Source organism: Ascaphus truei, chromosome 20 (assembly GCF_040206685.1).
Source record: "Ascaphus truei isolate aAscTru1 chromosome 20, aAscTru1.hap1, whole genome shotgun sequence".
Taxonomy (NCBI): Eukaryota; Metazoa; Chordata; class Amphibia; order Anura; family Ascaphidae; genus Ascaphus; species Ascaphus truei.
Genome location: NC_134502.1, coordinates 23788841 through 23804033, shown reverse-complemented (window position 1 = coordinate 23804033; position 15193 = coordinate 23788841). Strand labels below are relative to the sequence as shown.

The following is a 15193-nucleotide window of genomic DNA, read 5'->3' as shown; positions in this document are numbered from 1 at the left end:
ACACACACTACTACACCATGCCATGTATACACAGCACAGGTACAGCGCGGGCAGCGGCAGTGCCAGCCTCCTACACACACGACATGTATACACAGCACAGGTACAGCGCGGGCAGCGGCAGTGCCAGCCTCCTACACACACGACATGTATACACAGCACAGGTACAGCACACACACCTGTACAATCCTGAGACACGTAGACAGACAGATCTGGTACTTGAGATGTTCTCTCTAAAGCTTTTCTGTGAGAGAGATAGAGACACGCAGTGTGAGAGTGTGCAGGATAAGGTACCATCTCGCACCCTGACATTCATATACTGCCAGGAACCTGTCATGTCAGAAACCATAGGTCTAGCCCCTCTGCGATTGGTTAGTGCTTTAGTTCCGATTGTGATGTCACCAAGGGCACTGTAATTACCATACACTTAACACCATGACCTTTAATGACAGGGACGTGTTTAATGGGTTAAAGGGTCTGTCCCACGTAGGGGCAAAGTGACCTAATGACAGGGGCGTGTGTAATGGGTTAAAGGGTCAGTCCCACGTAGGGGCAAAGTGACCTAATGACAGGGACGTGTGTAATGGGTTAAAGGGTCAGTCCCACGTAGGGGCAAAGTGACCTAATGACAGGGGCGTGTGTAATAGGTTCAACCGCCGTAATAAATACCCGCTTTTAAATATCATACACGTCTACGTTTTTCGGAAACAATTATTGAAACATTGACACTTTTCTTTACCCTGTCCCTTTATAAGGCTGGCTGTGGGAACGCCTTGTCCACCGACATGGCGTCACCGCGCCGCCGACATGGCGTCACCGCGCCGCCGACATGGCGTCACCGCGCCGCCGACATGGCGTCACCGCGCCGCCGACATGGCGTCACCGCGCCGCCGACATGGCGTCACCGCGCCGCCGACATGGCGTCACCGCGCCGCCGACATGGCGTCACCGTGCCGCCTCCCTTGGAAAGTAACGATGCTGGCATGATTACTCCAAGGGTGGGAGGTGCGGAGAGTGAGATCCCCAAGGGTCACCCACCCACCTGATGAGCTCTACGATAAAGGGTCACCCACCTGATGATGTGCGCTACGATGCTGGGGCCGTACCAGTCCCCGGCCTTCTTGCCCAGGCTGCCGCCCAGCGCCACCATGCGATGCAACCCGAAGGGGGCGCCGGGGTGGTCAGAGAACCAGCGCAGGATGTCTCGGTGTGCCTTCTCTTGGAGGGGGTCCGGCGGACGGCGCCGAAGGGTTTGGGGGTCCCAGGGCGAGCGGCCGCGGTCCAGGGGGGAGGGGAAGGGCGGGGGGAGGATGGGTGCGCGGGAGGGAGAGGAGGATCGAACGGGTTCCATGTCTACCACGTGGGCGAGTAAGGCGTCGGGCCAGAGCCAGGCTGGGGAGACGGGAGAGAGATGGAAGTTGTGTTTATGTATATACGGTTATGGTGGACAGACTCCGTGTCCCATAGCTCCCTCCTGTCTGTGTCACTGTGTCACCCTGCGGGGGGGGGACAGACTCCATGTCCCATAGCTCCCTCCTGTCTGTGTCACTGTGTCACCCTGCGGGGGGAGGGACAGACTCCATGTCCCATAGCTCCCTCCTGTCTGTGTCACTGTGTCACCCTGCGGGGGGAGGGACAGACTCCGTGTCCCATAACTCCCTCCTGTCTGTGTCACTGTGTCACCCTGCGGGGGGAGGGACAGACTCCGTGTCCCATAGCTCCCTCCTGTCTGTGTCACTGTGTCACCCTGCGGGGGGAGGGACAGACTCCATGTCCCATAGCTCCCTCCTGTCTGTGTCACTGTGTCACCCTGCGGGGGGAGGGACAGACTCCATGTCCCATAGCTCCCTCCTGTCTGTGTCACTGTGTCACCCTGCGGGGGGAGGGACAGACTCCGTGTCCCATAGCTCCCTCCTGTCTGTGTCACTGTGTCACCCTGCAGGGGGAGGGACAGACTCCATGTCCCATAGCTCCCCCCTGTCTGTGTCACTGTGTCACCCTGCGGGGGGAGGGACAGACTCCATGTCCCATAGCTCCCTCCTGTCTGTGTCACTGTGTCACCCTGCGGGGGGAGGGACAGACTCCATGTCCCATAGCTCCCTCCTGTCTGTGTCACTGTGTCACCCTGCGGTGGGAGGGACAGACTCCATGTCCCATAGCTCCCTCCTGTCTGTGTCACTGTGTCACCCTGCGGGGGGAGGGACAGACTCCATGTCCCATAGCTCCCTCCTGTCTGTGTCACTCTGCGGGGGGAGGGACAGACTCCATGTCCCATAGCTCCCTCCTGTCTGTGTCACTGTGTCACCCTGCGGGGGGAGGGACAGACTCCATGTCCCATAGCTCCCCCCTGTCTGTGTCACTGTGTCACCCTGCGGGGGGAGGGACAGACTCCATGTCCCATAGCTCCCTCCTGTCTGTGTCACTGTGTCACCCTGCGGTGGGAGGGACAGACTCCATGTCCCATAGCTCCCTCCTGTCTGTGTCACTGTGTCACCCTGCGGGGGGAGGGACAGACTCCATGTCCCATAGCTCCCTCCTGTCTGTGTCACTGTGTCACCCTGCGGGGGGAGGGACAGACTCCGTGTCCCATAGCTCCCTCCTGTCTGTGTCACTGTGTCACCCTGCGGGGGGAGGGACAGACTCCGTGTCCCATAGCTCCCTCCTGTCTGTGTCACTGTGTCACCCTGCGGGGGGAGGGACAGACTCCATGTCCCATAGCTCCCTCCTGTCTGTGTCACTGTGTCACCCTGCGGGGGGAGGGACAGACTCCATGTCCCATAGCTCCCTCCTGTCTGTGTCACTGTGTCACCCTGCGGGGGGAGGGACAGACTCCATGTCCCATAGCTCCCTCCTGTCTGTGTCACTGTGTCACCCTGAGGTGGGAGGGACAGACTCCATGTCCCATAGCTCCCTCCTGTCTGTGTCACTGTGTCACCCTGCGGGGGGAGGGACAGACTCCATGTCCCATAGCTCCCTCCTGTCTGTGTCACTGTGTCACCCTGCGGGGGGAGGGACAGACTCCGTGTCCCATAGCTCCCTCCTGTCTGTGTCACTGTGTCACCCTGCGGGGGGAGGGACAGACTCCGTGTCCCATAGCTCCCTCCTGTCTGTGTCACTGTGTCACCCTGCGGGGGGAGGGACAGACTCCATGTCTCATAGCTCCCTCCTGTCTGTGTCACTGTGTCACCCTGCGGGGGGAGGGACAGACTCCGTGTCCCATAGCTCCCTCCTGTCTGTGTCACTGTGTCACCCTGCGGGGGGAGGGACAGACCCCATGTCCCATAGCTCCCTCCTGTCTGTGTCACTGTGTCACCCTGCGGGGGGAGGGACAGACTCCGTGTCCCATAACTCCCTCCTGTCTGTGTCACTGTGTCACCCTGCGGGGGGAGGGACAGACTCCGTGTCCCATAGCTCCCTCCTGTCTGTGTCACTGTGTCACCCTGCGGGGGGAGGGACAGACTCCATGTCCCATAGCTCCCTCCTGTCTGTGTCACTGTGTCACCCTGCGGGGGGAGGGACAGACTCCGTGTCCCATAGCTCCCTCCTGTCTGTATCACTGTGTCACCCTGCGGGGGGAGGGACAGACTCCGTGTCCCATAGCTCCCTCCTGTCTGTGTCACTGTGTCACCCTGCGGGGGGAGGGACAGACTTCATGTCCCATAGCTCCCTCCTGTCTGTGTCACTGTGTCACCCTGCGGGGGGAGGGACAGACTCCATGTCTCATAGCTCCCTCCTGTCGGTGTCACTGTGTCACCCTGCGGGGGGAGGGACAGACTCCGTGTCCCATAGCTCCCTCCTGTCTGTGTCACTGTGTCACCCTGCGGGGGGAGGGACAGACCCCATGTCCCATAGCTCCCTCCTGTCTGTGTCACTGTGTCACCCTGCGGGGGGGAGGGACAGACTCCGTGTCCCATAGCTCCCTCCTGTCTGTGTCACTGTGTCACCCTGCGGGGGAAGGGACAGACTCCGTGTCCCATAGCTCCCTCCTGTCTGTGTCACTGTGTCACCCTGCGGTGGGAGGGACAGACTCCGTGTCCCATATCTCCCTCCTGTCTGTGTCACTGTGTCACCCTGCGGGGGGAGGGACAGACTCCATGTCCCATAGCTCCCTCCTGTCTGTGTCACTGTGTCACCCTGCGGGGGGAGGGACAGACTACATGTCCCATAGCTCCCTCCTGTCTGTGTCACCCTGCGGGGGGAGGGACAGACTCCATGTCCCATAGCTCCCTCCTGTCTGTGTCACAGTGTCACCCTGCGGGGGGAGGGACAGACTCCATGTCCCATAGCTCCCTCCTGTCTGTGTCACTGTGTCACCCTGCGGTGGGAGGGACAGACTCCATGTCCCATAGCTCCCTCCTGTCTGTGTCACTGTGTCACCCTGCGGGGGGAGGGACAGACTCCATGTCCCATAGCTCCCTCCTGTCTGTGTCACTGTGTCACCCTGCGGGGGGAGGGACAGACTCCGTGTCCCATAGCTCCCTCCTGTCTGTGTCACTGTGTCACCCTGCGGGGGGAGGGACAGACTCCGTGTCCCATAGCTCCCTCCTGTCTGTGTCACTGTGTCACCCTGCGGGGGGAGGGACAGACTCCATGTCCCATAGCTCCCTCCTGTCTGTGTCACTGTGTCACCCTGCGGTGGGAGGGACAGACTCCATGTCCCATAGCTCCCTCCTGTCTGTGTCACTGTGTCACCCTGTGGGGGGAGGGACACACTCCGTGTCCCATAGCTCCCTCCTGTCTGTGTCATCCTGCGGTGGGAGGGACAGACTCCGTGTCCCATAGCTCCCTCCTGTCTGTGTCACTGTGTCACCCTGCGGGGGGAGGGACAGACTCCATGTCCCATAGCTCCCTCCTGTCTGTGTCACTGTGTCACCCTGCGGGGGGAGGGACAGACTCCATGTCCCATAGCTCCCTCCTGTCTGTGTCACTGTGTCACCCTGCGGGGGGAGGGACAGACTCCATGTCCCATAGCTCCCTCCTGTCTGTGTCACTGTGTCACCCTGCGGGGGGAGGGACAGACTCCATCTCCCATAGCTCCCTCCTGTCTGTGTCACTGTGTCACCCTGCGGGGGGAGGGACAGACTCCATGTCCCATAGCTCCCTCCTGTCTGTGTCACTGTGTCACCCTGCGGGGGGAGGGACAGACTTCCTTTCCCATATCTCCCTCCTGTCTGAGTCACCGTGTCACCCTGCGGGGGGAGGGACAGACTCCATGTCCCATAGCTCCCTCCTGTCTGTGTCACTGTCACCCTGCAGCCATACCAAAGATCAAGTATTAGGCCTTTCTTAGGAAGCGCAAAAATTGGCAGCCATATTTAAGAAATCTACCATTTTTTTGTTGAACACTGGATTATGACGGCATAATTTGGAACAAGGGTTAAAAAAAGGCTTTAAAATAATAATAAGAAGGGTGATTTAAGCAATATTATTTTGGGGAGGCATCACAGGCCCCCTTGGCTGCGAATGGGTTAAGTGCAGGGTTTTCTGGATGATGTAGGAGTAACGCTGACCTCTGGAGAGAAGATGCACCAGCAGGCCGTGTGCCAGCAACATCTGCGCGCTCCTGATCATACAACCCCACCCGCAATCTGTGGTCAGGGTGGTCCCCTCCAGGGCAGGGAAGTCTCGCCGGTACGTCAGCCAGACACGGGACACGAAGTCCTTCTGGAACCGCTCAACGTCGTCTGTGTTGGGGGAAGAGAGGGGACAGGAGATCCTACTGTTCATTGCAGATAACACACGTAATCCTTTGGGGGGGGCCCCCCCATGACGTAGCCACCATGTCAAGAGGTCTGGCGCCCCAGTTGGGCCCCATTGACGTAGACACCACATCATGAGGTCTGGCGCCCCAGTTGGGTCCCATTGACGTAGACACCACGTCATGAGGTCTGGCGCCCCATTTATGTAGGAGGTCTGGCGCCCCACTTGGGCCCCATTGACATAGACACCAGGTCATGAGGTCTGGCGCCCCAGTTGGGCCCCATTGACGTAGCCACCACGTCATGAAGTCTGGGCCCCCCAGTTGGGCCCCATTGACGTAGCCCCAATGTCATGAATTTTGGCGCTCCGGGGGGCCCCATGACGTAGTGGCTACGTCTTGACTCTTTTTCAGCTCGTTGTCTGGGGGGCGAGATCCCATTCTCTTTTCCTATGAATCGCCGAACGCGATCGGGCAAGAAGTGGAGCGGAACGGAGTCCCACCCTCTTCCGTCCCAGTCATCTGTGCTCGTTTCGAGGAGTGGTCACTGTGGCGAAAATGGGAGTAATCAGCGCATTAATAAAGGCAGTGTGCTCAGCTGGTTACCCCTATTTTGTATTGGGGATGAAGGGGTTAATATTATATGCTCTTCCCCTGTACCATTGTCCCCTATATGCATTGTTGTCCCCTTTTTGCAGGCTAGTCACTACCTGCAGTGCTGAATAACAGGAGCCGTTCCATTAAGACTGCTAATTTAGGAACGGAGTGAGCCAGCACCCTGATTTTTAGTGTGCAGCCTCAGTGTAACACCCCAAGAACATATATATTAAAAATATAACTTTGTCATAAGGGAAACATATATTTTTGATGAAGTGCCTTTCTGTTGCAGTTTTAAAATGTACCGGCAGAATGCTATTTTTTTCTGCCTGCCTTTGTAATGCATTAAGGAACAAATGTTATGCATATATGAGCCCCCAGTTGGGAGATGCCGATGCGTCTAGGGGATCAAAGACCCCAGATTCTTAAAGTGTCACTTAATCAGGATGTTTCTGAGTAGCAGATCCTGTTACTCATCCTAGATATTTCACACCTTGGGACCAAACTCCAGACATTGCGTCCCCAGAAATGACTGGCCCCTTTTTACTTAGCAGTGCTACCAAGCTGCTTACTGAGCATGCTCAGAGTTACCTGGGCTGGCTGTAGGATTTACCCATGTGACCTGGCAGGTTCTGATAGGAGGAAGATAATTCCTTGCCAATGGGATGAGGCTAATGTAACACTTCACAGGCCCTTGTCCTTAAAAGGGCCTGTACCCCTCATTCCTGTGCTGTTGTTGTTGCTACCTGATTTCTTCAAGCGGATAAGACCTAAGTACAGCGGCTACGATTCCAGAACGCAAGGGGTTAAAAACATCGCAACAAGGAAACTTGCCCTGCTTCAGGATTTCTTTAGCCCTGGGGATACAGACCAATCCCAGAGAACCAGAAAAGACTTTGCACATTCACAGAAGGATTGAACTGGCTATTTATTTGGCAATTTGCAAAAGGACTACATTTAAAAAAAAGACAATCTTCTGGTGCTTTGCACCTTTCTGGACATTATCCTCTGTTCCTCTACCCGTAAGTGCAATTATTAAGTTTATTCTGCAGTTGTCGTGTGTTTGCCTATCAAGGGAATAAATCTTAGTTTATTTTGCTCAACCTGTTCTGCTCAATCAGGATCCACGAAATATAAATGTGTTATTAAATGCGTCTCCCGTCACAGTCACGTGACACCATGTGTCACAGAGAGGCTGGGCCACTAACTAAATCTATTTCCCTCTCCAAAAAAGTAGGATAACCGATCTCCAGCCGTGTAAAAAACACGCATGCGCAATGTGGGCAGCGGCAGTGCCAGCCTCCCCCTCTCACACATTGGCACTCACCTTCCAGTTTGAATAGGTAGCGGTCTCCCAGCAGCAACAGGGGTGAGGAAGGGCTGAAACTGGTTTTCATCTTAACTGTCCAGCCTGTGACAGGAAAGGAGGAAACAGGGTCACCCTGCGGCGGGAGGGACAGGCTCCATGTCCCATAACTCCCTCCTGTCTGTGTCACTGTGTCACCCTGCGGGGGGAGGGACAGACTCCATGCCCCATAGCTCCCTTCTGTCTGTGTCACTGTGTCACCCTGCGGCGGCAGGGACAGACTCCATGTCCCATAGCTCCCTCCTGTCTGTGTCACTGTGTCACCCTGCGGGGGGAGGGACAGACTCCACGTCCCATAGCTCCCTCCTGTCTGTGTCACTGTGTCACCCTGCGGGGGGAGGGACAGACTCCCTGTCCCATAGCTCCCTCCTGTCTGTGTCACTGTGTCACCCTGCGGGGGGAGGGACAGACTCCATGTCCCATAGCTCCCTCCTGTCTGTGTCACCCTGCGGGGGGAGGGACAGACTCCCTGTCCCATAGCTCCCTCCTGTCTGTGTCACTGTGTCACCCTGCGGGGGGAGGGACAGACTCCCTGTCCCATAGCTCCCTCCTGTCTGTGTCACTGTGTCACCCTGCGGTGGGAGGGACAGACTCCATGTCCCATAGCTCCCTCCTGTCTGTGTCACTGTGTCACCCTGCGGGGGGGAGGGACAGACTCCATGTCCCATAGCTCCCTCCTGTCTGTGTCACTGTGTCACCCTGCGGGGGGAGGGACAGACACCATGTCCCATAGCTCCCTCCTGTCTGTGTCACTGTCACCCTGCGGGGGGAGGGACAGACTCCATGTCCCATAGCTCCCTCCTGTCTGTGTCACTGTGTCACCCTGCGGGGGGAGGGACAGACTCCATGTCCCATAGCTCCCTCCTGTCTGTGTCACTGTGTCACCCTGCGGGGGGAGGGACAGACTCCATGTCCCATAGCTCCCTCCTGTCTGTGTCACTGTGTCACCCTGCTGTCCTCACCGTATTTCACGTTGTTCCACGCAGTAAGCAGTTTGCTCTTGATTTTCTCCACCTCGTCCGTCTCGCCCTCACGCGCCCCTCCTTGGTAGCCCATCTGGGACTGAGTGTGCCGCCCAGTCACTGCGTCGCGACTCTCCGCCCGCCGTGTCCCCTCCGGGCTCCCGTACTGCACGGCCGCGGGGGATACTGAATTCATTTATCCTTTGTGGCCTCGGCGGCCTGGGGGACCAGAGCCACGCTGAGGGGGGAGAGAGACGGAGAGTGGGGGGGAGGCGGGGGAGAGAGACGGAGAGTGGGAGGGGAGGGAGAGAAACAGAGAGGGGGGCGGGGATGGAGAGAGGCCTTGAATCTTAGTGGTTCTCTTTCCCCAAACGTCTTTCCTAGAACTCCTACCCCAACAAGTCCTAGAGGTAGCAGACACATTCCCCATCATCCCCACAGCCCCTTAATTCCTAATCCTAGCGGTTATCCCCATCATCCCCTGGGGACACCACTGTTCCTAGAGGTGCCTATAATTGGACACACGCCACCGTGGGCCGTGATTAGACCAAGAAACGCCAGCGGCGCAAAACAAAACGCTGCAACCCAATCGAGGTAAACATACCGTCAGCCACGTGCCCGCCGCTTGGAGCTGCAGGGCGGCAGGCTGGAGAGGAGACAGAGGATCTGGTTGGTGGCCGGCAACGGGCGCGTCACGCGAGCGGCTCAGCCAATGAGGGCGAACCGCTCGCGGCCACGCCCCCCTTGTATGTTAAAGATGGCGCTGGGTATAAACCGTACCCGTAGACCTGGGCTGCAATGATTCCACTGCAGCCAGGGATTCTGGGTAATGGCGTGCAAGTTTGCGCAACACCGTGCGTCACTTTTTGGCACCTCGTCCATTATAACATGGATCCCCTACAAGCGGACGCCTGACTATTTATTGCACTGCTTTTCAGCACAGTATATACAGTACAGGCATACCCCGGTTTAAGGACACTCACTTTAAGTACACTCGCGAGTAAGTAGATATCGCCCAATAGGCAAACGGCAGCTCACGCATGCGCCTGTCAGCGCGTCCTGAACAGCAATACCGGCTCCCTACCTGTACCGAAGCTGTGCGCAAGCGGGGAGACTATAGAGCCTGTTACACATGCGTTATTTACATCAGTTATGCACGTATATGATGATTTCAGTACAGTACATGCATCGATAAGTGGGGAAAAGGGAGTGCTTCCCTTTAAGTACATTTTCGCTTTACATACATGCTCCGGTCCCATTGCGTACGTTAAAGCGGGGTATGTCTGTAACTGAGTGTATATTTATCACTTGCAACCTACAAAACATTAGCGAGCTCAACCCCCCCCCCCCCCCAGTCCCACCTTATGATATAGTTAATTTGTGGCAACTGAAGAGTTACCCGGAAATGGATCGCAAATATACGTCAATAAACACAGAAGCCCCGATGCCCGTCCACACGGCTAATTATTTACCCACTGCCATAGATTTTGTTTTGTTCTCGTTAGTACGGGGCACCAAGTTCCCGCTTTTGGCCAAAACATGTTAAGCTGGAAACATGTTGAGGTATAAACCCAGATCCGCAGATACCTATCCATGTTACCCTGCGCCCCGCCGCACGGAGACGAGAGGACACACTTCCTACTTCCTACTTAGATTGTAAGCTCTGCGGGGGAGAGGGACTTCCTTTACCCCAATGTTACTCGTCTTATTCCCACGATGTTATATTATTATGATTGTCGCGTGTGTTGCTGCTGTGACGTGCCATGCACCGGGGCGGCGCTATGTAAAGGAAGATATACATGATATGGTCTAGGATGTGTGATATGTAGGTGCAGCCGGAGGGGGTAACGTGAAGCAGCAGCGTGCGTTACAACACACACGCGCACACACACGCACACACACACACACACACACACACACACACACACACACACACACACACACACACACACACACACACACACACACACACACACACACACACACACACACACACACACACACACACACACACACTCCACCTTGAGAAATCCATGACTATTACCTGTGGGTGTATTTGGATCTGCTGAGTAATAGGGTGTGGGGGACTGGTGAGGGTTAAGTGTATTTGCACCGGATGAGTAATAGGGACAGGGTCTCCTTGCAGCGGGACGCAGGCTAACATGGGTAGGTATCTGCTGAGTAATAGGGACGGGGGTCTCTGTGCAGCGGGACGCAGGGTAACACGGGTAGGTATCTGCTGAGTAATAGGGACGGGGGTCTCCGTGCAGCGGGACGCAGGGTAACATGGGTAGGGTATCTGCTGAGTAATAGGGACGGGGTCTCCGTGCAGCGGGACGCAGGGTAACATGGGTAGGGTATCTGCTGAGTAATAGGGACGGGGTCTCCTTGCAGCGGGACGCAGGGTAACATGGGTAGGGTATCTGCTGAGTAATAGGGACGGGTTTCTCCTTGCAGCGGGACGCAGGGTAACATGGGTAGGTATCTGCTGAGTAATAGGGACGGGGGTCTCCGTGCAGCGGGACGCTGGGTAACATGGGTAGGTATCTGCTGAGTAATAGGGACGGGGGTCTCCGTGCAGCGGGACGCAGGGTAACATGGGTAGGTATCTGCTGAGTAATAGGGACGGGTTTCTCCGTGCAGCGGGACGCAGGGTAACATGGGTAGGGTATCTGCTGAGTAATAGGGACGGGGTTCTCCGTGCAGCGGGACGCAGGGTAACATGGGTAGGTATCTGCTGAGTAATAGGGACGGGGTTCTCCGTGCAGCGGGACGCAGGGTAACATGGGTAGGTATCTGCTGAGTAATAGGGACGGGGTCTCCGTGCAGCGGGACGCAGGGTAACATGGGTAGGGTATCTGCTGAGTAATAGGGACGGGTTTCTCCGTGCAGCGGGACGCAGGGTAACATGGGTAGGGTATCTGCTGAGTAATAGGGACGGGGGTCTCCGTGCAGCGGGACGCAGGGTAACATGGGTAGGGTATCTGCTGAGTAATAGGGACGGGGTCTCCGTGCAGCGGGACGCAGGGTAACATGGGTAGGTATCTGCTGAGTAATAGGGACGGGGTCTCCTGGCAGCGGGACGCAGGGTAACATGGGTAGGGTATCTGCTGAGTAATAGGGACAGGGTCTCTGTGCAGCGGGACGCAGGGTAACATGGGTAGGTATCTGCTGAGTAATAGGGACGGGGTCTCCGTGCAGCGGGACGCAGGGTAACATGGGTAGGGTATCTGCTGAGTAATAGGGACGGGTTTCTCCGTGCAGCGGGACGCAGGGTAACATGGGTAGGGTATCTGCTGAGTAATAGGGACGGGGTCTCCGTGCAGCGGGACGCAGGGTAACATGGGTAGGGTATCTGCTGAGTAATAGGGACGGGGGTCTCCGTGCAGCGGGACGCAGGGTAACATGGGTAGGTATCTGCTGAGTAATAGGGACGGGGTCTCCTGGCAGCGGGACGCAGGGTAACATGGGTAGGGTATCTGCTGAGTAATAGGGACGGGGTCTCCGTGCAGCGGGACGCAGGGTAACATGGGTAGGGTATCTGCTGAGTAATAGGGACGGGGTCTCTGTGCAGCGGGACGCAGGGTAACATGGGTAGGGTATCTGCTGAGTAATAGGGACGGGGGTCTCCGTGCAGCGGGACGCAGGGTAACATGGGTAGGTATCTGCTGAGTAATAGGGACGGGGGTCTCCGTGCAGCGGGACGCAGGGTAACATGGGTAGGGTATCTGCTGAGTAATAGGGATGGGGTCTCCGTGCAGCGGGACGCAGGGTAACATGGGTAGGGTATCTGCTGAGTAATAGGGACGGGGTCTCCGTGCAGCCGGACGCAGGGTAACATGGGTAGGGTATCTGCGGAGTAATAGGGACGGGGTCTCCGTGCAGCGGGACGCAGGGTAACATGGGTAGGGTATCTGCTGAGTAATAGGGACGGGGGTCTCCGTGCAGCGGGACGCAGGGTAACATGGGTAGGGTATCTGCTGAGTAATAGGGACGGGGTCTCCGTGCAGCCGGACGCAGGGTAACATGGGTAGGGTATCTGCGGAGTAATAGGGACGGGGTCTCCGTGCAGCGGGACGCAGGGTAACATGGGTAGGGTATCTGCTGAGTAATAGGGACGGGGTCTCCGTGCAGCGGGACGCAGGGTAACATGGGTAGGGTATCTGCTGAGTAATAGGGACGGGTTTCTCCGTGCAGCGGGACGCAGGGTAACATGGGTAGGGTATCTGCTGAGTAATAGGGACGGGGGTCTCCGTGCAGCGGGACGCAGGGTAACATGGGTAGGGTATCTGCTGAGTAATAGGGACGGGGTCTCCGTGCAGCGGGACGCAGGGTAACATGGGTAGGTATCTGCTGAGTAATAGGGACGGGGTCTCCTGGCAGCGGGACGCAGGGTAACATGGGTAGGGTATCTGCTGAGTAATAGGGACAGGGTCTCTGTGCAGCGGGACGCAGGGTAACATGGGTAGGTATCTGCTGAGTAATAGGGACGGGGTCTCCGTGCAGCGGGACGCAGGGTAACATGGGTAGGGTATCTGCTGAGTAATAGGGACGGGTTTCTCCGTGCAGCGGGACGCAGGGTAACATGGGTAGGGTATCTGCTGAGTAATAGGGACGGGGTCTCCGTGCAGCGGGACGCAGGGTAACATGGGTAGGGTATCTGCTGAGTAATAGGGACGGGGGTCTCCGTGCAGCGGGACGCAGGGTAACATGGGTAGGTATCTGCTGAGTAATAGGGACGGGGTCTCCTGGCAGCGGGACGCAGGGTAACATGGGTAGGGTATCTGCTGAGTAATAGGGACGGGGTCTCCGTGCAGCGGGACGCAGGGTAACATGGGTAGGGTATCTGCTGAGTAATAGGGACGGGGTCTCTGTGCAGCGGGACGCAGGGTAACATGGGTAGGGTATCTGCTGAGTAATAGGGACGGGGGTCTCCGTGCAGCGGGACGCAGGGTAACATGGGTAGGTATCTGCTGAGTAATAGGGACGGGGGTCTCCGTGCAGCGGGACGCAGGGTAACATGGGTAGGGTATCTGCTGAGTAATAGGGATGGGGTCTCCGTGCAGCGGGACGCAGGGTAACATGGGTAGGGTATCTGCTGAGTAATAGGGACGGGGTCTCCGTGCAGCCGGACGCAGGGTAACATGGGTAGGGTATCTGCGGAGTAATAGGGACGGGGTCTCCGTGCAGCGGGACGCAGGGTAACATGGGTAGGGTATCTGCTGAGTAATAGGGACGGGGGTCTCCGTGCAGCGGGACGCAGGGTAACATGGGTAGGGTATCTGCTGAGTAATAGGGACGGGGTCTCCGTGCAGCCGGACGCAGGGTAACATGGGTAGGGTATCTGCGGAGTAATAGGGACGGGGTCTCCGTGCAGCGGGACGCAGGGTAACATGGGTAGGGTATCTGCTGAGTAATAGGGACGGGGTCTCCGTGCAGCGGGACGCAGGGTAACATGGGTAGGTATCTGCTGAGTAATAGGGACGGGGTCTCCGTGCAGCGGGACGCAGGGTAACATGGGTAGGGTATCTGCTGAGTAATAGGGACGGGGTCTCCGTGCAGCAGGACGCAGGGTAACATGGGTAGGTATCTGCTGAGTAATAGGGACAGGTTTCTCCGTGCAGCGGGACGCAGGGTAACATGGGTAGGTATCTGCTGAGTAATAGGGACAGGTTTCTCCGTGCAGCGGGACGCAGGGTAACATGGGTAGGTATCTGCTGAGTAATAGGGACAGGTTTCTCCGTGCAGCGGGACGCAGGGTAACATGGGTAGGTATCTGCTGAAACGGGTTTATAACTTGATGTGTTTCCAGCTTAACATGTTTTTGGCCAAAAGAGGGAACCAAGTGACCTGTACTTACGAGAATATAAAACATAAAAAACATATAGCAGTGACGAAAATCATTTGCAATTTGGACGTGCATTGGGGCTTCATTGTTTACTAGAGGCACTTATGGTCTCTCCCCTTACCTAGAGGTACCTATAGCCCCCCCCCCTTACCTAGAGGTACCTATAGCCCCCCTGTACCCTGTTCTAGAGGTACCTATAGCCCCCCCTTACCTAGAGGTACCGATAGCCCCCTGTACCCTGTTCTAGAGGTACCTATAGCTCCCCCCCCTTACCTAGAGGTACCTTATCCTGTCCTAGGGGTACCTATAGTCCACCCCTTCTCCGGTCCTAGAGGTACAAATAGTCCCCCTTATCTTGTCCTAGACGTTCCTATAGCCCCCCCCTATCCTGTCCTAGAGGTACAAATAGCCCCCCCCCCCTTACCCTGTCCTAGAGGTATCTACAACCCGCCTCTTACCCTGTCCTAGAGGTATCTACAACCCGCCTCTTACCCTGTCCTAGAGGTAACTGTAGCCCCCGCCCGTCCCGCTAGTGTGTACGCGCTCTGCCGCCGCCTCACCTCATTTTCCCGGGGTTGGGGGTGAGAGACTCCGCGGCCGGTCCCTCTCCCTTCTCACTTCCGGTATCACACCCACAATACCGAGGCCCCGCCCCTCGCGACACTTCCTAGTTACCGTTCCCTGACGTCACAAGCCAGAGGGGGGGGCGAGGCTGACTCCCAGCG

At 57.0% G+C, this 15193-nt stretch overlaps 1 protein-coding gene across 3 annotated transcripts in view; it reads right to left on the bottom strand.

The window, feature by feature from the left end:
* ATG4D (autophagy related 4D cysteine peptidase) overlaps positions 1–15193 on the bottom strand; it is a 23836-nt gene extending 8643 nt beyond the window's left edge. The window contains exons 1-7 of one of the 3 annotated variants that reach the window (XM_075577447.1): positions 15029–15193; positions 9225–9266; positions 8621–8858; positions 7620–7703; positions 5508–5681; positions 1071–1389; positions 177–241 (exon numbers count right to left, since the gene is read on the bottom strand). In XM_075577447.1, coding sequence (XP_075433562.1) covers positions 177–241; positions 1071–1389; positions 5508–5681; positions 7620–7703; positions 8621–8816 — 838 coding nt within the window. In that variant the 5' untranslated portion in view covers positions 8817–8858; positions 9225–9266; positions 15029–15193. The remainder of the gene's footprint in view (positions 1–176; positions 242–1070; positions 1390–5507; positions 5682–7619; positions 7704–8620; positions 8859–9224; positions 9267–15028) is intronic. The other 2 variants (XM_075577446.1, XM_075577448.1) reach the window with 2 other exon arrangements.